This window comes from Somniosus microcephalus, chromosome 6 (assembly GCF_052327205.1).
Source record: "Somniosus microcephalus isolate GS21.2 chromosome 6, FLI_Smic_1.0, whole genome shotgun sequence".
NCBI classification, from domain to species: Eukaryota; Metazoa; Chordata; class Chondrichthyes; order Squaliformes; family Somniosidae; genus Somniosus; species Somniosus microcephalus.
The window spans coordinates 130791349-130814131 of NC_140992.1; the positions used below are offsets into that span (position 1 = coordinate 130791349).

At 43.7% G+C, this 22783-nt stretch overlaps 1 protein-coding gene across 1 annotated transcript in view; it reads right to left on the minus strand.

Annotated features, from left to right (window-relative positions):
• Window positions 1-5955: 5955 nt before the first annotated feature.
• LOC147116070 (transmembrane 4 L6 family member 1-like) overlaps window positions 5956-22783 on the minus strand; it is a 54445-nt gene continuing 37617 nt past the window's right edge. The window contains exon 4 of the mRNA XM_085990779.1: window positions 5956-7436. Coding sequence (XP_085846905.1) covers window positions 7259-7436 — 178 coding nt within the window. The 3' untranslated portion in view covers window positions 5956-7258. The remainder of the gene's footprint in view (window positions 7437-22783) is intronic.

Consider the following 22783-nt stretch of genomic DNA (forward strand, 5'->3'; position numbering starts at 1 on the left):
TCCCTGCCTAAACCTCTCCGCCTCGCTACCTCTCTTTCCTCCTTTAAGGCGCTCCTTAAAACCTACTTCTTTGTCCAAGCTTTTGGCCACCTGCCATGTGGCTCGGTGTCAAAAGTTTTGTCTTAAAATACTCCTGTGCAGCGCCTTGGGACGTTTTACTACGTTAAAGGTGCTATATAAATACAAGTTGTTGTTGATTACAACAAACAGGAAGAGTTAAACGCAAGTCCACATAAGGTAGAACTAATAAGTAGACACGTAAAAGGTAATAGAAATCTGCAACTCTCTACCCTAAAAGAGAAGAGCTATGAGGAAAGAGCATGGGAGTGGGACTAATTGGATAGCTCTTTCAAAGAGTTGGCACAGGCACGATGGGTCAAATGGTCTCCCTTCTGTGTTGTAAAATTCATTGGGGGAGAAATTGCTACGTGAGGGACTCTGATGCAAACTTCCAGTTTAGTGCTCCAGGAAGGAAGTGGAGCACTAAATCAAGTGCTACCACTTCCCTTGGAATGCTAAAGTCAACAAGAGGGGCGGTAGCGGTGCAGCGCTGCCCAATGTCGAGGGCAACGCTGCTGGGAAGGGAGGCTCCCTCCCTCCATTAAAGGGAAGGACTATTGCTGCAGGCTCTGCATTAAATCGATGTCCCTCATCGCTGACGGCAGCCGCGATCTGCAAGGATCAGCCCCAAGCACGCCAGCAAAGTTTTTTCATTGGCACAACCATCATCCCCTTTAAATAGCACTCCCCAAGCGCTCGGCCTCCCTAACAATGCCTCCTGCAGCTGTCGGTGTCGTCGCCCAGTGATGCTGCAAGGGGCGGAACCAAAGTTCATGTCCGGGGCGCTACTAGGGCAATGCGCAGTACAATGACATCACGATCTCCGGGCGCAGCAGATCGTGGCGCTAGGAGTTACAGGGGTCGCAAACCTCAACAGGAATTTCACGGGTGTTGGTACTCTAGCTGCGCCCGGTCACAAAGCCATTTAGCGCCACGTTATCGCCCCCTGGAGGCGCAAAGGAGGCGAATTTCCAGCCCTATGATTCTATGAATCTGGGTCCCAGAGATGAAAGCACAGAGCAATAAGCCACTGCACCATCCAGACCCTGAAAGTAAGCTACAACAGCAACAAGTGCTATAGCAAAATACTGCAAATGCTGGAAATCCGAAATAACAACAGAAAATGCTGGAAAAACTCAGCAGGCCAGGCAACATCCGTGGAGAAAAAATAGAGTCAACGTTTTGGGTCAAACCCTTTGTCAAGACTGGAAAGGCACAGGAAATGAAATAGATTGAAAGGCCAGGCTGGGAGAGAACAAAAGAGAAGTTGACTCTATTTTCTCTCCACGGATGTTGCCTGGCCTGCTGAGTTTTTCCAGCATTTTCTGTTGTTATTTAGCAACAAGTGCCAGCTTGGCTCTTATTTAGCACTCGCCTCAGAGTCAGAAGGTTGGGGCTTGAGAACGTTATCTACGCTGACACTTCAATGCAGTACTGAGAGAAAGCTGCATTGTCGAAATACCATCTTTCAGATGATACATTAAACTGAAGCCCTGTCTGTGTGTTCCAGTGGAAACAGAGGATCCCATGGCACCATTCAAAGAATTGTCTGCCACATTTGCAAACAGAACAACAATGATTATATTTGCAAGGTAATTCATTGGCCGTAAAGTGCTTTGTGACCGACCAAAGTACCTACGTACCTACCTTTTCCCTCCCTCCCTTCCTGTGGTTGATTCAACTGCCCTCTGAAGTGCTTAGCAAGCTATTCAGTTCTATCAAACTGCTACAAAGAATACCGCACAGACAGCAGTGGTTGAAGAAGAAGACTCACCACCACCTTCTCAAGGGCAATTAGGGATGGGCAATAAATGTCAGCCTTGCCAGCAACACCCATATCCTGAGAATGAATTTTTAAAAAGTCGGTACATAGTCATTCTAATTTATGGTGTGATGCCGAGGGTGGAATATGGCACACAATGATCCAACATGGCACCTTCCTTCTACCATCTCTGAGGAAAGCTGTGTGGCATCCTAATCCTTGCCTCAGAGGAGTACAGATAGAAATTTTCAGAGGTGTGGTGGCACATTGCATAAATGCATCAATCAGAGAAAGAGTGGGCGAAACATAGTGGAAGACTGCAGGGTCAGGTTTAGTCTGTAACGTCAACAGTTGTGATTGTGAGGCAGGCGGGCGGACCTGCGAGGGAACGAGGCTGAGCGGCGGTGAGTTCAAAAACAGCTCCGAGACCAGGTAAGGCCTCAGAGCAACAGAGGCAGGCGGGCGGACCTGCGAGGGAACGAGGCTGAGCGGCGGCGAGTTCAAAAACAGCTCCGAGACCAGGTAAGGCCTCAGGGCAGTGGAGGCAGGCGGGCAGACCTGCGAGGGAACGAGGCTGAGCGGCGGCGAGTTCAAAAACAGCTCTGAAACCAAGTAAGGCCTCACAGCAGCGGAGGCAGGTGGGCGGACCTGCGAGGGAACAAGGCTGAGCGGCGGCGAGTTCAAAAACAGCTCAGAGACCAGGTAAGGCCTCAGAGCAGCGGAGGCAGGCGGGCGGACCTGCGAGGGAATGAGCCTGAGTGGCGGCGAGTTCAAAAACAGCTCAGAGACCAGGTAAGGCGTACCAATCTCCAATCTCCAAAGTCCGAGGGAAGGAGAGAAGTAAAAAGTAATCCAAGTGTGACGTCACCAGAAAGCGGGTAAGTGATTGGTTGGTAAGTATTTGCTCTTTCTCCTTCTTTACAAAACTTAAATTCTGTGGTTTATAGTTTCTAGGGTCTCTGTGGTGTAACGGGACTGCTGGCAGGCAAGCGCCCTTGAGTATATCATTAAATTGGTGGTATTGATTTAATTTAAATTAATTAAAGGGTAAGTCATGTCAGGACAGCCCAGCCCCGTGTTATGCTCCTCTTGCCCTATGTGGGAATTCAGGGACACTGCCGGTGTCCCTGATGACCATGTGTGCTAGAAATGCATCCAGCTGCAGCTACTAGCAGACCGCATTGCGGCGCTGGAGCTGCGGATGGATGGGCTTTGGAGCATTCACGATGCTGAGAGGGTCGTGGATAACACGTTTAGTGAGTTGGCCACACCGCAGGTAAGGGCTGCACAGGCAGAAGGGAAATGGGTGACCATCAGGCAGAGCAGTAGAGGCAGGCAGGTAGTGCAGGGGACCCATGTGGCCATCCCCCTCTCAAACAGGTATACCGATTTGGATACTGTTGAGGGGGATGACTTACCAGAGGAAGGTAGCAGCAGCCAACTTCCTGGCACCAGGGGTGCTTCTGCTGCTCAGGAAGGGAGGAAAAAGAGTGGGAGAGCAATAGTGGTAGGGGATTCCATCGTAAGGGGAACAGATAGGTGTTTCTGTGGCCATAGACGTGACTCCAGGATGGTTTGTTGCCTCCCTGGTGCCAGGGTCAAGGATGTCACTGAATGGCTGCAGGGCATTCTGAAGGGGGAGGGTGAATGGTCAGAGGTCATGGTTCACATTGGGACCAATGACATGGGTAGGAAGAGGGATGAAGTCCTGCAGCAAGAATTTAGGGAGCTAGGTAGCAGATTAAAGAGCAGGACCTCAAAGGTTGTAATCTCTGGATTACTCCCAGTGCCATGTGCTAGTGAGTATAGGAATAGGAGGATAGAGCAGATGAATGCATGGCTAAAGAGTTGGTGCAGGAGGGAGGGCTTTAGTTTCCTGGATCACTGGGCCTGCTTCTGGGAAAGGTGGGACTTGAACAAGTCAGACGGGTTGCACCTGAACCAGAACGGGACAAATATCCTTGCGGGGTGGTTTGCTAGCACTGTTCGGGGGGGTTTAAACTAAAATGGCAGGGGGTTGGGAACCTGAGCAGGGAGACAGAGGAAAGGGAAACAGGGATAAAAGCAAAAGATAAGAAGGAGAAAATCAAAAGTGGCAGTCAGAGAAATCAATGGTTTAAATCAAACGTGGCCACAGTAAATAATAATTCTAATAGGTCTAAGAGCGTTAAAAAAACAAGCCTGAAGGCTTTGTGTCTTAATGCGAGGAGCATTTGTAATAAGGTGGATGAATTGGCTGCGCAAATAGAGGTAAATGAATATGATTTGGTTGGGATTACGGAAACGTGGCTCAAGGATGGCCACGACTGGGAACTCAACATCCAGGGATATTCGATATTCAGGAAAGATAGGCAAAAAGGAAAGGGAGGTGGGGTAGCATTACTGGTTAAAGAAGGGATTAATACAATTGTAATGAAGGATATTAGCTCTGATGATGTGGAATCTGTATGGGTAGAATTGAGAAATACTAAGGGGAAAAAACATTAGTGGGAGTGGTATATAGACCTCCCAACAGTAAGGCGGAGGTTGGGGATGGCATTAAAAGGGAAATTAAAGAAGCGTGCAATAAGGGCACAGCAGTCATCATGGGTGACTTTAATCTACATATAGATTGGGCCAACCAAATTAGTAACAATACTGTGGAGGAGGAATTCCTGGAGTGTTTACGGAATGGTTTCCTGGACCAATATGTTGAGGAACCAACCAGAGATCAGGCCATCTTAGACTGGGTATTATGTAATGAGAAAGGATTAATTAGCAATCTTGTTGTACGAGGCCCCTTGGGTCAGAGCGATCATAATATGATCGAATTCTTCATTAAGATGGAGAATGAAGTAGTTGACTCAGAGACTAGGGTCCTCAATTTAAATAAAGGAAACTATGATGGTCTGAGGAGCGAGTTAGGTAGGATTGATTGAGGAATGGCACTCAGAGGGTTGACGGTGGATAGGCAATGGCAAACATTCAAAGACCGAATGGATGAGCTACAGAATTTGTTCATCCCAGTTTGGCATAAAAATAAAACAAAAAAGGTGACTAACAAGTTAAATTAGGGATAGCATAAGATCCAAGGAGAGGACATATAAATTGGCCAGAAAAAGCAATAATCCTGAGGATTGGGAGCAGTTTAGGATTCAACAAAGGAGGACAAAGGGATTAATTAAGAAAGGGAAAATAGAATATGAGAGTAAGCTTTCAGGGAACATAAAAACTGACTGTAAAAGCTTTTATAGATATGTGAAGAGAAAAAGATTGGTGAAGTCAAGCATAGGTCCCTTGCAGTCAGAATCAGGGGAATTTATAATGGGAAACAAAGAAATGGCCGACCAACTAAATTCATACTTTGGTTCTGTCTTCACAAAGGAGGACACAAATAACCTCCCAGAGATGCCGGGGAACATAGGGTCTGACGAAAGCGTGGAACTGAAAGAAATCAGTATTTGTAGGGAAATGGTGTTAGGAAAATTGATGGGACTGAAGGCCGATAAATCCCCAGGGCCTGATAATCTACATCCCAGGGTACTTAAGGAAGTGGCCCTGGAAATAATAGATGCATTGCTGGTCATCTTCCAGAACTCGATAGACTCTGGAACAGTACCCATGGATTGGAGAGTAGCTAATGTTACCCCACTATTCAAAAAAGGTGGTAGAGAAAAAACGGGGAATTATAGACCGGTAAGCCTGACATCGGTAGTGGAGAAAATGCTAGAGTCTATTATAAAAGATGTAATAACAGAGCACTTGGAAAGCAGTGACAGGATCGGACAAAGTCAACATGGATTTACAAAAGGTAAATCATGCTTGACTAGTCTACTGGAATTTTTTGAGGATGTAACTGGTAAAATAGATAAGGGAGAACCAGTGGATGTGGTCTATTTGGACTTTCAGAAGGCTTTCGATAAGGTCCCACATAAGAGATTAGCGTGCAAAATTAAGGCACATGGGATTGGGGGCAAGGTATTGACTTGGATAGAGAACTGGTTGGCGGACAGAAAGCAAAGAGTTGGAATAAACGGGTCGTTTTCCGAGTGGCAGGCAGTGACTAGTGGGGTACCGCAAGGATCGATCCTTGGATCCCAGCTGTTCACAATATATATTAATGTTCTGGACGAGGGAATTGGATGTAATATGGCAAATGCACTATAATGTGAATAAATGTGAGGTTATCCACTTTGGTGGCAAAAACAGGAAGGCAGATTATTATTTGAATGGCAATAGAGTGGGAGAAGGGGAAGTGCAAAGAGACCTGGGTGTTCTTGTGCACCAGTCGCTGAAGGTAAGCATGCAGGTGCAACAGGTGGTTAAGAAGGCAAATGGTATGTTGGCCTTTGTAGCAAGAGGGTTCGAGTACAGGAACAAGGATGTCTTGCTACAGTTGTACAGGGCCTTGGTGAGACCGCACCTTGAGTATTGTGTGCAGTTTTGGTCGCCTTACCTGAGGAAGGACGTTCTTGCCATGGAAGGAGTGTAGCGAAGATTCACCAGGCTGATACCTGGGATGGCAGGAATGACGTATGAGGAGGGATTGTGTCGATTGGGCTTATACTCACTGGAGTTTAGAAGATTGAGAGGGGATCTCATCGAAACCTATAAAATTCTGTCAGGCCTGGACAGACTAGATGCAGGAAGGATGTTTCTGATGACCGGGGAGTCCAGAACCAGGGGTCATAGTCTAAGGATAAGGGGTAAGCCATTTAGGACTGAAATGAGGAGGAATTTCTTCACCCAGAGAGTGGTGAACCTGTGGAATTCTCTGCCACAGAGGGCGGTGGAGGCCAGTTCATTAAATATATTCAAGAAAGAGCTGGATATATTTCTTAAGGCTAAAGGGATCAAGGGATATGGGGAGAAGGCAGGGACAGGGTACTGAATTTGGATGATCAGCCATGATCTCATTGAATGGCGGCGCAGGCTCAAAGGGCCGAATGGCCTACTCCTGCTCCTATCTTCTATGTTTCTATGTTTCTATATTGCTAATGATAATGGTCTGCAATATCTGGGCTTTATTGGTCTGTGAATGTCTGGTATTGGATGGACCAATTACTGTAGTGTCTGTTGGGAGAGGGGATTCATGAGGTTTTGGATCAGTTAGGAACTCTGATGGTTTCTAAATATTTGCCACTGTTTACGTAATTGACTGGTATTAGGATTTATGTTTCTTGGGTTGAAGTTAATTGTCTTGATATCCTCTGTTGGGGTCAGGTTTGTAACATTGGAGCGACAGTCCTTTTTAGGGGAGAGGCAGTGTTCGGTTCTAGAATTAGACTTAGGAACATTAGGGTAGTGAAAGGTTAGGGAGGGGGTGAGTGTTGTATTAAATTGCAAGGGTTTGATAGGCCTGTAGCAGCTCGCTGGCAATCATACTAGTGAGACAGCTTTATCCACTATAAGACAAATCCACAGCATCCGGATCGTCAACACATCACCAATTCCCTGCTAGCATCTACCAAAAATGCAGCCCAACAATCCATTTATTATCTGCATGGTGCATAGAAGAGCCTCCAGACTACTGGTTGCCATCAGACTGGAGAAGAGAACGATGTTCCACAGCACAATGTTCTTGGGTTTTTCACAAATTGCCCAGAGCGAATGATCATACAGGTAACGTTCAGCACTGCAGATAAAATGTACAAAGCACACCAGACAGTTAGGGCCGTAGTAACACATGAGAGATTAGAAGAGCATTAATTTGTGAGATTAGAAGTCCATAAACAGGAGCGATTAGAAGACCAATAACACGAGAGATTAGAAGACCATTAACACGAGAGATCAGATGTCCATTAAATCGAGGGATTAGATGACCATTAACTTGTGAGATTAGAAGAACATTGACAGGAGAGATTGTAAGACAATTAACAGGACAGGTTAGAAAACCATTAAAATGAGAGATTAGAAGACAACTCGAGAGTTTAGAAGACCATTAACAGGAGAGATTAGAAGACCATTAACAGGAGAGATTAGAAGACCATTAACAGGAGAGATTAGAATACCATTAACAGGAGAGATTAGAATACCATTAACAGGAGAGATTAGAAGACCATTAACAGGAAAGTTTAGAAGACCATTTACACAAGAGATTAGAAGACCACTAACAGGACAAATTAGAAGAGCATTAACACGAGAGATTATTAGACCATTAACATCAGAGATTAGAAGTTCATTAACAGGAGAGATTAGAAGAGCTTTAATTTGTGAGATTAGAAGACCAGTAAAAGGAGAGATTAGAAGATCATTAACATGAGATTAGAAGGCCATTAATAGGAGAGATTAGATGACGATTAACACGGGAGATTTGAAGACCATCAACAGGAGAGATTGTAAGACCATTAACAGGAGAGATTAGAAGACCATTAACATGAGAGATTAGAAGACCAATAAAGGAGAGATTAGAAGACCATTAACAGGAGACATAAGAAGACCATTAAAAGGAGAGATTAGAAGAATATTAACAGGAGAGATTAGTAGAGCATTAATTTGTGTGACTAGAAGACCAGTAACAGGAGAGATTAGAAGATCATTAACAGGAGAGATCAGGGCCTAGAAATTCAGTCTGGCCACTTTTGGGGCGGTAAAGTCGGGCGTTCGCTAAAGTTAGCGCCCGCCGGAAAGTGTAGGCCACTTCGCCGAAATTCAGTAGATTTGGCCAAGAGTTTGGGCGAGCGCTGAAACTGTCGTTGCGCTGCAATCTTCAGGCGCTAAGCCGGCGATGCGGACTGATAACGCCGAGGCCGGGCGCAGCGCAGCTGCGGACATGTTTTGATTGACAGCAGACACCCTGACGCCGGCCAGCTCTTAAAGGGGGAAGGGTCGACTTTGACTGCTGCCACGCCCTGCCTAGTGGAGCCCTGCAGCTAGGCCTCAACACTGCTGGTGGACCCAAATAGCGCCTGAAGCCATGGAGAAGGCCCGTGAACGAGCGCAGCGCTTCTCCCAGCATGCTTTGAGGGTGCTGGTTAATGGTGTGGAAAAGAAAAGAGAGATCTTGTGCCCGGACAGTGGCAAGAAGGCTCCCAGGAGGCAGTACAGGAGAGCCTGGAAGAAGATCGCCCAGAGGGTCTCATCCACCAGCGATGTCCCCAGGAGTGCGGACCAATGCCGCAAGAAGTACAACGACCTCACTCGGATGGTGAAGGTGAGTACCCTTTCCAGTGTCCTCCTCATCCTTGCATGTGCACCTCACATTATGGGCAAAGGGACCTCAAAGGCCTAATGGCCAGCCCTCCTCCCGCAGCTATGGCACTGGCATGATCAATAGCACTTTCTGCACTTAACACACTGGCCAAGCTATTCGACCATGGGAGGCAGTGCACACAACAACAGGGCACCACACTGGCCAAGCTATTCGACCATGGGAGGCAGTGCACACAACAACAGGGCACCACACTGGCCAAGCTATTTGACCATGGGAGGCAGTGCACACAACAACAGGGCACCACACTGGCCAAGCTATTCGGCCATGGGAGGCAGTGCACACAGCAACAGGGCACCACACTGTACTTAGAGGCCGTCCTTTCTCTTGCAGGCCAAGCTGGCGCGGAATTTGAGGAGCCAGTCTGCCACCGGGGAGGCCGTCCCCAGTACCAGGCACGCAGTGAGCTGGAGGAGAGCGTGGCTCGACTCATGCGTGGCCGGGTGACTGGCCCTGTTGCCATTGGAGATGCGGACCCTGTACTGGGACCCACTGGTAAGGACATGACCGGTTGGACCTCTCTCGTTGCCCTCGCGCTTCAGATCGACATCCTTTCCCACTGTCCGACCAATGCGCATAATGCCACCACTCATGCCTCCCTCGCTGACGCCCTGTCCTCACTCTAAAGCTACTCTTGTGCCTTCCTGCTTTCAGCTGGTGAGGGGCAGGTGGTCCCTGAAGCTCAGAGTGCCAGGCCCTTGGAGGAGGAGGACGACGAGGACCAGGAGGAAGGCGGCACATCGGGGGAACCCTCATCTGCGCCAGGGGATGGCAATGGAGGGGACACGTCTGGCCTGGAGGAGAGCCAGGGGGAAGTGTTGCAGAGGGGTGTAGCTCCTCGGCACAGTGGGGTCGAGGCACGCGGGAAGGGTCGGGCAGCACGGCGGCCTTCTCCCCAGAGGGGGGAAGTGTTGCAGGGGAGGGCAGTTCCTGGGCCCAGTGGGGTCGAGGCACGCGGGAAGGGTCGGGCAGCTCGGCGGCCTTCTCCCCAGAGGGAGAGTCCGCCCTCCAGTCCGGAGACGGTCCTCGCCCAGGAGGTGCGCCTCCTTGATGAGATGTCCGCGGCGTCGGAGCGGCACCACAAGGAGTTCATGGGGTTGTGGGACAGTTGCCTCAGGCCATTGAGTCCCTGGCTCATAGTGTGGCCGCTTTCGGGGAATCACAGGCCAGGGGGGTCGACCAACTCGCGGCAGCACACGCCAGGGGTGTCGAACAACTCACGGCAGCACAGGACAGGGGTGTCGAACAACTCGCGGCAGCACAGGGCAGGGGTGTCCTGCAACTCGCGGCAGCACAGGACAGGGGTGTCCAGCAACTCGCGGCAGCGCACGACGCGAGTCGTGAGTCCATGAGTGGTGACGTCCAGACACTCGCAGATCTGATGCGGGCACAGACCAGGGCAGTTCGGGCACTCACTTCTGCCACACTCGCTGTGGCGCGGAACCAACGCCAGGGCACCCGCCGCCCTGCTGCAGCACAGCGGTCTGGCCTCCACCAGATTGCTGCGCTTGCTGCACTGCCAGCCCGGCCGAGTGCCAGAGTCTGTTGCGAACAGCGCGCGCCTGGCATCAGCCAACTTGCCCCCATTGGTGCAGCCAACACTTCCACTCCCCCAGCCAAGGTGCGACGATCTGCTGCTGAGACTGATGCTGGCCAGCCACAGCTGCAGCAGTCAGCAGCCGGCCCCTCCAGGGCCGTGCCTCGTCTAGGCCGACCCCCAAGGGCATCTGCCGTCACGCATTGTGGCCCTCATGAGCCTTCCCCCAGCCTTGCCACACCCACAGGGCCCAGGTTGAGGCGGAGCAGCAGGTCGGGCAGGGGCCGGAGAAGCCTGCATAAGGACTCGCCCTCTCGGCACACCCAGTAGAGTGTGGTGATAGCGCTTTTTTTGATATGGGGGTGTTTGTGTTCTGGGGGGGGGCTTATTTTGGTAAGGCCGAAGATGAAGGCATTTTGGATGGGCAAGTTTTGTTATTCCTCCCCAGGTTGTGGGAGTGAGAGATGTTTTTGACTGTTTTTTGGGGGTCTTGTCTGTTTTTCTGTTTCATGTGGGAAGGGCCCTGAGTTTGTAAAATAAAGCTTTTTATTTATTCAGCATGTCCAGGTGTCATGTTTCAAGTGGTTGTTGCGTTAAGCGGCTGAGGGCTTGCAGAGCGGCTGCATTCAGGTGCGTTCATTGCCACAGGCCATTCCCTGACAGGGGGCCTAGAAGTGTCGTTCAATAAGCCGCCGGCGGACGGCCCTTGGACCTTGTGGCTCCCTCCTGGGCTGGTACTCCTCCTCCTCCTCCTCCGCCTCCTCATGGTCCTCCTGCTCATCCTCCTGAGGTGGTGGTGCAACGTCAGGTGGCAGTGCCTGAGTCCTGCGGATAGCCAGGTTGTGCAGCATGCAGCACACGACGACGAACTGGGAGACTCTATCCGGCGAATACTGTAGAGATCCGCCGGAGCGATCCAGGCAGCGGAACCGTTGCTTGAGGACGCCAATCGTTTGCTCTATGATGTTCCTTGTGGCTTGATGGCTTTCGTTGTATGCCTCCTCCGCAGGGGTCCTGGGCGAGCGGAGCGGGGTCATGAGCCATGTACACAAAGGGTAGCCCTTGTCCCCAATAAGCCATCCCCTTGGTGGAGGCTGTGCCTCCAACATGTCAGCCACAGTAGTCTGGCGCAGGATAAATGCATCGTGGCTGCTTCCTGGAAAGCGGGCATTGACAGCTAGGATGCGCTGCCTGTGGTCACACACCAGCTGTACATTAAGGGAATGGTAGCCCTTCCGGTTGCGGTAATCCTCGGCATTGTCGATAGGTGCCCGCATAGCCACATGCGTGCAGTCAATGGCGCCCTGCACCATGGGGAAGGCCGCGATCCTGCCAAATCCGACTGCACGCTGCTCCTGCCTCTCTGGGGTCATGGGGAAGGAGATGAATTGGTGTCTCCTCGTGAAAAGGGCATCGGTGACCTGCCAGATGCAGCGATGCGCGCCGAACTGGGAGATGTTCGCTATGTCCCTAGCAGCGGCTTGGAAGGAGCCGCTTGCATAAAAGTTCAGAGCCACCGTGACCTTAACTTCCACCGAGAGAGACGTCCTGCACATCAGCTGTGGACGCAGATCTCTGTGAAGCAGCTGGCAGATCTCTGCAACCACCTCCCTTCTGAAGCGCAGCCTCTTAACACACTGTGCGGCAGTCATGGTGAGATAGGACACCTGCTGCCGGTATTCCCTGAGTGGGTAAGGCCTACGTTGCCGACGCCTGATGGCCCCTCTGCGTCTAGGCATGGCTGGGCCTCTCACACAGCGTCTGCGAGCCCTTCGCACATAATGCTGGAACTGAGGGTTGCGACCCCATACAGCCCCCATAATAAACTTGCAAACAGTGAAATCACAATGATTCAAATGTCAAAGCTCTGGCCAGAAGCCAAAAATACCTCTCCTATGTTGTCCCAAATCAGTAAGCTCTGTTCCTTGGTCTCTGTCCAGAAATCCAAAGCACTAAAGTCATTGCAGCAAAATGGCTGGGCTTTATACGTCAGTGTAAGTGCCCTTTAATTAGCACTCCCCGAGGCCCACAGGGCCTCTGTTGTGTTCCACTTCACAGTTCTTAACAGCGCCACGCCCACATTGTGCGGCCGCCACTGAATTTCCGGTTTGGGGCGCACAAACAGCGTTGCACGACGAAATGACGTCATAAGCTGCGCGCGCAGCTGAGCGGTCGCTAACACTTTGCGCCGGCGCTAAATGTCAACTGAAGTTGGGGCGAGGTGCAGATCGCGTTGCGCCCGGGCGCTAAGTGCCCAGCGCTGGAAATCTACCCCCCTTAAGGCGTTAACGGCTGGCGATCGCAACTGAATTTCTAGGCCCAGAAGACTATTAACACAAGAGATTAAAAGACCATTAACACGAGAGTTTAGAAGAACATTAACACGAGAGATTAGAAGATCCTTTACCAGAGAAATTAGAAAACCATTAATTTGTGAGATTAGAAGATCATTAACACGAGCGATTAAAAACCATTAACATGTGAGATTGGAATAACATTAGCAGGAGAGATTAGAAGACCATAAACATGAGTGATTAGAAGACCATTGAGAGGAGAGATTAGAAGACCATTAACAGGAGAGATTAGTAGACCATTAAAAGGAGAGATTAGAAGCCCATTAACATGAGAGATTTGAAGTCCATTAAAAGGAGAGATTAGACAACCATTAACAGGACAGATTGGAAGACCATTAACAGGAGAGATTAGTAGACCATTAAAAGGAGAGATTAGAAGACCATTAACAGGAGCAATTAGAAGTCCATTAACATGGGAGATTAGAAGACCATTAACAGGAGAGATTAGTAGACCATTAAAAGGAGAGATTAGAAGACCATTAACCTGAGAGATTAGAAGACCGTTAATAGGAGCGATTAGAAGTCCATTAACATGGGAGATTAGAAGAACAGTAACCGGAGAGATTATAGTGGACCATTAACATGAGAGATTAGAGGACCATTGAGAGGAGAGATTAGATGACCATTAACATGAGAGATTAGAAGTTCCTAAACATGAGAAATTAGAAGACCATTAACAGGCGAGTTTAGAAGAGTATTAAATTGTGAGATTAGAAGAACAGTTACAGGAGAGATTAGTGGACCATTAACATGAGAGATTAGAAGACCATTAACAGGAGAGATTAGAAGACCATTAACATGACAGTTTAGAAGACCATTAAAATGACTGATTAGAAGACCATTAACAGGAGAGATTGTAATATCATTAACAGGAGAGATTAGAAAGCCATTAATCTGTGAGATTAGAAGATCATTTACACAAGCGATTAGAAGACCATTAACATGAGAGATTAGAAGACCAGTAGCAGGAGAGATTAGAAGACCATGAACATGAGTGATCAGAAGATGATTAACATGAGAGATTAAAAGACCATTAACATGAGAGATTAGATGACCATTACCATGAGAGATTAGAAGACCATTAACAGGAAAGTTTAGAAGACCATTAACACGAGAGATTATTAGACCGTTAACATCAGAGATTAGAAGAGCATTAATAGGAGAGACTAGATGACCATTAACATGAGAGATTGGAAGTTCATTAACAGGAGAGATTAGAAGAGCTTTAATTTGTGAGATTAGAAGACCAGTAAAAGGAGAGATTAGAAGATCATTAACACGAGATTAGAAGGCCATTAATAGGAGAGATTGGAAGCCCATTAACAGGAGAGATTAGAAGACCATTAACCAGATTGTGAGATAAGAAAATCATAAACATGAGAGATTAGTGGACCATTAACTTGAGAGATTAGAAGACCATTGAGAGGAAAGATTAGATGATGATTAACACGAGAGATGTGAAGACCATCAACAGGAGAAATTGTAAGACCATTAACAGGAGAGATTAGAAAACCATTACAATGAGAGATTAGAAGCCCATTAACATGAGAGATTAGAAGACCATTGAGAGGAGAGATTAGATGACCAGTAACAAGAGAGATTAGAAGACCATTAACTCAACAGATTAGAAGACCATTAACACAAGAGTTTAGAAGACCATTAACATGAGAGATTAGAGGACCAATAAAGGAGAGATTAGAAGACCATTAACAGGAGACATAAGAAGACCATTAAAAGGAGAGATTAGAAGAATATTAACAGGAGAGATTAGTAGAGCATTAATTTGTGTGATTAGAAGACCAGTAACAGGAGAGATTAGAAGATCATTAACAGGAGAGATCAGAAGACTATTAACACAAGAGATTAAAAAACCATTAACACGAGAGTTTAGAAGAACATTAACATGAGAGATTAGAAGATCATTTAACAGAGAGATTAGAAAACCATTAATTTGTGAGATTAGAAGATCATTAACACGAGCGATTAAAAACCATTAACATGTGAGATTGGAATAACATTAGCAGGAGAGATTAGAAGACCATTAACAGGAGAGATTAGTAGACCATTAACAGGAGCGATTAGAAGTCCATTAACATGGGAGATTAGAAGAACAGTAACAGGAGAGATTAGAGGACCATTAACATGAGAGATTAGAAGTTCCTTAACATGAGAAATTAGAAGACCATTAACAGTAGAGTTTAGAAGAGTATTAATTTGTGAGATTAGAAGACCAGTACCAGGAGAGATTAGTGGACCAGTAACATGAGAGATTAGAAGACCATTAACATGACAGTTTAGAAGACCATTAAAATGACTGATTAGAAGACCATTAACAGGAGAGATTTAATATCATTAACAGGAGAGATTAGAAAACCATTAATCTGTGAGATTAGAAGATCATTTACACAAGCGATTAGAAGACCATTAACATGAGAGATTAGAAGACCATTAGCAGGAGAGATTAGAAGACTATGAACATGAGTGATCAGAAGATGATTAACATGAGAGATTAAAAGACCATTAACACGAGAGATTAGATGACCATTAACACGAGCGATTAGAAGACCATTAATTTATGAGATTAGCAGATCATTTACACGTGCAATTAGAAGACCATTAACTTGAGAGATTAGAAGACCATTAATAGGAGAGTTTAGATGACCATTAACAGGAGAGAATAGAAGAGCATTAATTGGTGAGATTAGACGACCAGTAATAGGAGAGATTAGTGGACCATTAACATGAGAGATTAGAAGACCGTTAACAGGAGAGATTAGAAGACCATTCATGTGAGAGATTAGAAGGCCATTAATTAGTGAGATTAGAAGACCAGTAACAGGAGTGATTAGAAGACAATTAACAGGAGAGATTAGAAGGCCATTAAGAGAAGAGATTAGAAGACCTTTAACATGAGAGATTAGAAGTTCATTAACGTGAGAGATTAGAAGACCATTAACAGGGCAGATTAGAAGTTCATTAACATGAGAGATTAGAGGACCATTAACAGGAGAGTTTAGAAGAGCATTAACAGGAAAGTTTAGAAGACCATTTACACAAGAGATTAGAAGACCATTAAGAGGACAGATTAGAAGATCATTAACACGAGAGATTATTAGACCATTAACATCAGAGATTAGAAGAGCATTAACAGGAGAGACTAGATGACCATTAACATGAGAGATTGGAAGTTCATTAACAGGAGAGATTAGAAGAGCTTTAATTTGTGAGATTAGAAGACCAGTAAAAGGAGAGATTAGAAGATCATTAACATGAGATTAGAAGGCCATTAATAGGAGAGATTGGAAGCCCATTAACAGGAGAGATTAGAAGACCATTAACCGGATTGTGAGATAAGAAAATCATAAACATGAGAGATTAGTGGACCATTAACTTGAGAGATTAGAAGACCATTGAGAGGAAAGATTAGATGATGATTAACATGAGAGATTTGAAGACCATCAACAGGAGAAATTGTAAGACCATTAACAGGAGAGATTAGAAAACCATTACAATGAGAGATTAGAAGCACATTAACATGAGAGATTAGAAGACCATTGAGAGGAGAGATTAGATGACCAGTAACAAGAGAGATTAGAAGACCATTAACTCAACAGATTAGAAGACCATTAACACAAGAGTTTAGAAGACCATTAACATGAGAGATTAGAAGACCATTAACATGAGAGATTAGAAGACCAATAAAGGAGAGATTAGAAGAATATTAACAGGAGAGATTAGTAGAGCATTAATTTGTGCGATTAGAAGACCAGTAACAGGAGAGATTAGAAGATCATTAACAGGAGAGATCAGAAGACTATTAACACAAGAGATTAAAAGACCATTAACACGAGAGTTTAGAAGAACCTTACCATGAGAGATTAGAAGATCATTTAACAGAGAGATTAGAAAACCATTCATTTGTGAGATTAGAAGATCATTAACACGAGCGATTAAAAACCATTAACATGTGAGATTGGAATAACATTAGCAGGAGAGATTAGAAGACCATAAACATGAGTGATTAGAAGACCATTGAGAGGAGAGATTAGAAGACCATTAACCTGAGAGATTAAAAGACCATTAACAGGAGAGATTAGAAGTCCATTAACATGAGAGACTTGAAGTCCATTAAAAGGGGAGATTAGACGACCATTAACAGGAGAGATTAGAAGACCATTAACAGGAGAGATTAGTAGACCATTAACAGGAGCGATTAGAAGTCCATTAACATGGGAGATTAGAAGAACGGTAACAGGAGAGATTAGTGGACCATTAACATGAGAGATTAGAGGACCATTGAGAGGAGAGATTAGAAGACCATTAACAGGAGAGATTAGATGACCATTAACATGAGAGATTAGAAGTTCATTAACATGAGAAATTAGAAGACCATTAACAGGAGAGTTTAGAAGAGTATTAATTTGTGAGATTAGAAGACCAGTAACAGGACAGTTTAGAAGACCATTAAAATGACTGATTAGAAGACCATTAACAGGAGTGATTGTAATATCATTAACAGGAGAGATTAGAAAACCATTAATCTGTGAGATTAGAAGATCATTTACACAAGCGATTAGAAGACCATTAACATGAGAGATTAGAAGACCATTAATAGGAGAGATGAGAAATTAGAAACCCATAAACACAAGAGAGTAGAAGACCATTAAAAGGAGAGATAAGAAGACATTAACAGGAGAGATTAGAAGATCTTTAACAATAGAGATTAGAAGACCATTAACACAAGACATTAGAAGATCATTAACATGAGAGATTAGAAGATCATTAACACAAGAAATTGGAAGACCATTAACATGAGAGATTAGAAGGCCATTAATATGAGAGAGGAAAGACCATAATCAGGAGAGATTAGTAGTATATTAACATGAGAGATTAGAAGAGCATTAACAGTAGAGATTAGAAGACCATTAACCCAAGATATTAGAAGACCATTAACAGGAGAGTTTAGAAGACCATTAACAGGAGAGATCAGAAGACCACTAACAGGAGAGATTAGAAGACCATTAACAGTAGAGATTAGAAGACCATTAACACAAAAGATTAGAAGAACATTAACAGGAGAGATTAGAAGACCATTAACATGAGAGGTTAAAAGACCGTTAAAAGGAGAGATCAGAAGACCATTAACATGAGAGATTAGAAGATCATTAACATGGGAGATTAGAAGACCATTAGCAGGAGAGTTTAGAAGACCATTTACAGGAGAGACTAAAAGACGACTAACACGAGAGATTAGAAAACCATTAACATGAGAGATTTAAGACCATTATCATGTGAGATTAGAAGACCATTAACACGAGAGATTAGAAGACCATTAACACGAGGGATTAGAAGACCATTAACACAAGAGATCAGAAGACCATTAACAGGAGAGATTAGAAGACCATTCATTTGTTATATTAGAAGGCCATTAAGAATAGTGATTAGTAGGCCATAAACATGAGAGCTCAGTAGACCATTAAAAATAGAGATTAGAAGACCATGAACACGCAAGATTAGAAGGCCATTATCACGAGAGTTTAGAAATTCATTAACACAAGATATTAGAAATCCATTAACACGAGAGATTAGAAGGCCACTAACACAAGAGATCAGAAGACAATTAACACAAGAGATTAGAAGACCATTAACACGTAAGATTACAAGACCATTTACACGAGGGACCAGAAGACCATTAACACAAGATATTGGAAGACCTTTAGCACGAGGGATTAGAAGACCATCAACATGAGAGATTTAAGACCATTAACATGCGAGATTAGAAGACCATTAACACGAGAGATTAGAAGACCATTAACACAAGAGATTTATGGCCATTAACACGCGAGATTAGAAGACCATTAACAGGAGAGACTAGAAGATCACGCGAGATTTGAAGATCATTAACACATGAGATTAGAAGACCATTAACATGAGAGATTAGAAGAGTATTAATATGAGGGAGAGAAGACCATAATAGTAGAGATTAGTAGAATATTAACATGAAAGATTAGAAGACAATTAACAGTAGCGATTAGAAGACCATTAAGAGGATAGATTAGAAGACCATTAATAATAGAGATTAGAAGACCATTAACAGGAGAGATTAGAAGACCATTAATTTGTGATATTAGAAGGCCATTAAGAGTAGTGATTAGTAGGCCATAAACATGAGGGATCAGTAGACCATTAAAACTAGAGAGTAGAAGACCATTAACACGCAAGATTAGAAGGCCATTAACACGAGAGTTCAGAAGCTCATTAACACGAGAGATTAGAAGTCCATTAACATGATAGATTAGAAGGCCATTAACACGAGAGATTAGAAGACCATTAACACATAAGATTTGAAGACAATTAACACGAGGGACCAGAAGACCATTAACACGAGAGATTGGAAGACCATTAGCACGCGGGATTAGAAGACCATCAACATGAGAGATTAGAAGATCATTAACACAAGAGATTAGAAGACCATTAACAGGAGAGATTAGAAGAACACTAACAGGAGAGATTAGTAGACCATTAACAGTAGAGATTAGAAGACCATTAACACAAGAGATTAGAAGAACATTAACATGAGATATTTAAGACCATTAACATGCGAGATTAGAAGACCGTTAACATGGGAGATTAGAAGACCATTAACAGGAGAGATTAGAAGACCACTAACAGGAGAGATTAGAAGAGCATTAACATGAGAGATTTAAGACCATTAACATGCGAGATTAGAAGACCATTAACACGAGAGATTAGAAGACCATTAACATGAGAGATTTAAGACCATTATCACACAATATTAGAAGACCATTAACCCGAGAGATTAGAAGTCCTTTAACACGAGGGATTAAAAGACCATTAACACAAGAGATTAGACGACCGTTAACATGAGAGATTAGAAGACCATTAACAGTAGCGATTAGAAGACCATTAAGAGGATAGATTAGAAGACCATTAACAATATAGATTAGAGGACCATTAAGAGGAGGGGTTAGAAGACCATTAACAATGGAGATTAGAAGACCATTAACAGGAGAGATTAGAAGAACATTAACAGGAGTGGTAAGAAGACAATTAACTCAAGATATTAGAAAACCATTAACAGGAGAGATTAGAAGAACATTAATTTGTGATATTAGAAGGCCATTAAGAGTAGTGATTAGTAGGCCATAAACATGAGAGATCAGTAGACCATTAAAACTAGAGGTTAGACCATTAACACGCAAGATTAGAAGGCCATTAACACAAGAGTTTAGAAGTTCATTAACACAGGAGATTAGAAGTCCATTAACACGAGAGATTAGAAGACCATTAACACAAGAGATTAGAAGACAATTAACACGAGAGATTAGAAGACCATTAACACGTAAGATTTCAAGACAATTAAAACGACGGACCAGAAGACCATTAACACGAGAGAGTGGAAGACCATTAGCACGAGGGATTAGAAGACCATTGACATGCGAGATTTAATACCATTAACGTGCGAGATTACAAGACCATTAACACGAGAGATTAGAAGACCATTAACAGCAAAGATTAGAACACAATTAACAGGAGAGATTAGAAGACCATTAACAGGAGAGATTAGAAGACCATTAACAGGAGAGATTTAAGACCATTAACACGCAAGACTAGAAGACCATTAACACACAAGATTAGAAGACCATTAACATGAGAGATTAGAAGACCATTAACACGAGGGATTAGAAGACCATTAACACGAGAGATTAGAAGACCTTTAACACGAGGGATTAGAAGACCATTAACAGCAAAGATTAGAAGACCATTAACAGGAGAGATTAGAAGACCATTAACAGGAGAGATTTAAGACCATTAACATGCAAGACTAGAAGACCATTAACACGCAAGATTAGAAGACCATTAACATGAGAGATTAGAAGACCATTAACACGAGGGATTAGAAGACCATTAACACAAGAGTTTAGAACACCATTAACATGAGAGATTAGAAGAGTATTAATATGAGGGAGAGAAGACCATAATCAGGAGAGATTAGTTGTATATTAACATGAGAGATTAGAAGACCATGAACAATAGTGATTAGAAGACCATTAAGAGGATAGATTAGAAGACCATTAACAATATAGATTAGAAGACCATTAAGAGGAGAGATTAGAAGGCCATTAACAATAGAGATTAGAAGACCATTAATAGGAGAGATTAGAAGAACATTAACAGGAGAGGTTAGAAGACAATTAACTCAATATATTAGAAGACCATTAACAGGAGAGATTAGAAGACCATTAATTTGTGATATTAAATGGCCATTAAGAGTAGTGATTAGTAGGCCATAAACATGAGAGATCAGTAGATGATTAAAACAAGAGATTAGAAGACCATTAACACACAAGATTTGAAGATCATTAACACGAGAGTTTAGAAGTTCATTAACACGAGAGATTAGAAGACCATTAACACGAGAGATTAGAAGACCAATAACATGAGAGACTAGAAGACCATTAACACGTAAGATTTCAAGACCATTAACACAAGAGATTAGAAGAACATTAGCACGAGGGATTAGAAGACCATTAACATGAGAGATTAGAAGACCATTAACAGGAGCGATTAGAAGACCATTAATACGAGAGATTAGAAGACCATTAAAATGAGAGATATAAGACCTTTATCACGTGAGATTAGAAGACCATTAACACGAGAGATTAGAAGACCATTAACATGAGGGATTAGAAGACCATTAACAGGAGGGATTAGAAGACAATTAAAAGAAGAGATTAGAAGACCATTAACACGCAAGATTAGAAGAGCATTAACACAAGAGATTAAAAGACCATTAACATGAGTTATTAGAAGACCATTAACATGAGAGATTAGAAGACCATTAGCACGAGAGACTAGAACACCATTAACACAAGCGATTAACCAATAACATCAGAGATTAGAAGACCATTAACATGAGAGATTAGAAGACCTTTAACATGAGAGATTAGAAGACCATTAACAGGAGAGAATAGAAGACCATTAATACAGGAGATTAGAAGTTCATTAACTGGAGAGATTAGAAGACCATTAACATGGGTGATTAGAAGTTCATTAACTGGATAGATTAGAAGACCATTAATTTGTGATAGTAGAAGGCCATTAAGAGTAGTGATTAGAAGGCCATAAATATGAGACATCAGTAGACCATTAACAGTAGAGATTAGAAAACCGTTAACAGGAGAGATTAGAAAACAATGAACAGATAAATTAGTAGCCCATAAACGGAAGAGAGTAGTAGACCATTAAGAGATGAGAAGACCATTAACAGGAGAGATTAGAAGACCATTAACCCAAGATATTAGAAGACCATTAACAGGAGAGATTAGAAGACAATTAACACGCAAGATTAGAAGACCATTAACACAAGAGTTTAGAAGACCATTAACATTACTGATTAGGAGACCATTAACATGAGAGATTTAAGACCAGTAACACGCGAGTTTAGAAGATCATTAACACAAGAGCTTGGAAGACCATTAACATAAGAGATTAGAAGGCCATTAATATGAGAGAGGGAAGACCATAATCAGGAGAGATTAGTAGTATATTAACATGAGAGATTAGAAGAGCATTAACAGTGGAGATTAGAAAACAATGAACAGATAAATTAGTAGCCCATAAACGGAAGAGAGTAGTAGAACATTAAGAGATGAGAAGACCATTAACAGGAGAGATTAGAAAACCATTAACCCAAGATATTAGAAGACCATTAACAGGAGAGATTAGAAGACCATTAACAGAAGAGATTAGAAGACCATTAATTTGTGATTTTAGAAGGCCATTAAGAGTAGTGATTAGAAGGCCATAAACAAGAGAGATCAGTAGACCTTTAACACGCAAGATTAGAAGACCATTAA